The 763-nt window shown below is 52.3% G+C and overlaps 1 protein-coding gene across 1 annotated transcript; it reads right to left on the bottom strand.

Moving 5' to 3' along the window:
- Positions 1 to 93: 93 nt before the first annotated feature.
- LOC111658779 (NGFI-A-binding protein 1-like) lies at positions 94 to 757 on the bottom strand. The gene is made up of 3 exons (XM_023411442.2): positions 644 to 757; positions 415 to 548; positions 94 to 311 (listed from the first exon to the last, which is right to left on the bottom strand). Exons 1-3 carry the CDS (start codon positions 749 to 751, stop codon positions 203 to 205), a joined length of 351 nt encoding a protein of 116 aa, XP_023267210.2. The 5' UTR covers positions 752 to 757; the 3' UTR covers positions 94 to 202.
- Between the last annotated feature and the right edge of the window lie 6 nt (positions 758 to 763).

Consider the following 763-nt stretch of genomic DNA (forward strand, 5'->3'; position numbering starts at 1 on the left):
GTGCAGTTATATGGTCGTAGTTTTTTACGACAGGGGATTTGCTGTAAAGCAGTTTGGTGATTTAGGAAAAGGCAGCGCTAATTAAACTCGGAGGAGTCTGTGGAGTTTGGATCGTTGTGAGTTTTCGACCGTGTTAAATGTGACGGATTCAGCGCTACGAGAATGGACCAGACTGGATCCGTTACACTGGGTAAGAGCCACATCACTCCCACCATGAGACCTGTTCCTGAACGTCACCGCTGCACATCTGGAACCTCACCTCTGTTTTTATCCTTTTGGGGGACGGCTCGTCTCTGTCTCCACAGCGAGACCTGCAGAGAAACAGCAGGAGATCAGCTTCATCCCTTCACACACACAACAGCTACTTCAACACGTTGAGCGGCCTCTGCAGAGGAAGACCGACGGAGCTCTTACTTGCTGGTGCGGTAGGTGTATTTGTAGGTGACCTCTCTGGAAATCTGCCGGGCGAGTCCGAACAGCTCGTCCCGACGTGTCAGCAGAGCCATGTCCCTCATACAGAGCTGAGCCGCCGCCTCGTTCACCGTCAGCTGCACATACATCACACACATGAGGCAGGTTAGTTCAGGAGAAACACAAACACATAAAGCTCAAGGATCCAGAGGACACACGGATATTCATCAACCTCGTGCAGAGTCAGGTGTTTGCCGTCCCGCCTCTTGGAGTCAAAGCGTCCGTAGATGGCGCTGTATTTACGGATCTCCTCCTCCCTCCGCGGGTCATCGTCGCTCATTTCGAAGATGTG

The sequence above is a fragment of the Seriola lalandi genome, unplaced genomic scaffold (assembly GCF_002814215.2).
Source record: "Seriola lalandi dorsalis isolate HSWRI2012SDOR001 ecotype SW California unplaced genomic scaffold, Sedor1 jcf7180001980422, whole genome shotgun sequence".
NCBI classification, from domain to species: domain Eukaryota; kingdom Metazoa; phylum Chordata; class Actinopteri; order Carangiformes; family Carangidae; genus Seriola; species Seriola lalandi.

What these genes read in the sequence shown, in the direction of transcription:
- LOC111658779 (XM_023411442.2), bottom strand. Translation starts at nt 751, where the DNA reads ATGAGCGACGATGACCCGCGGAGGGAGGAGGAGATCCGTAAATACAGC. An exon ending in AACACCTGACTCTGCACGAG is followed by an intron (nt 549 to 643) that starts GTTGATGAATAT and finishes ATGTATGTGCAG; the next exon opens with CTGACGGTGAACGAGGCGGC. An exon ending in TACACCTACCGCACCAGCAA is followed by an intron (nt 312 to 414) that starts GTAAGAGCTCCG and finishes GTTTCTCTGCAG; the next exon opens with GTCTCGCTGTGGAGACAGAG.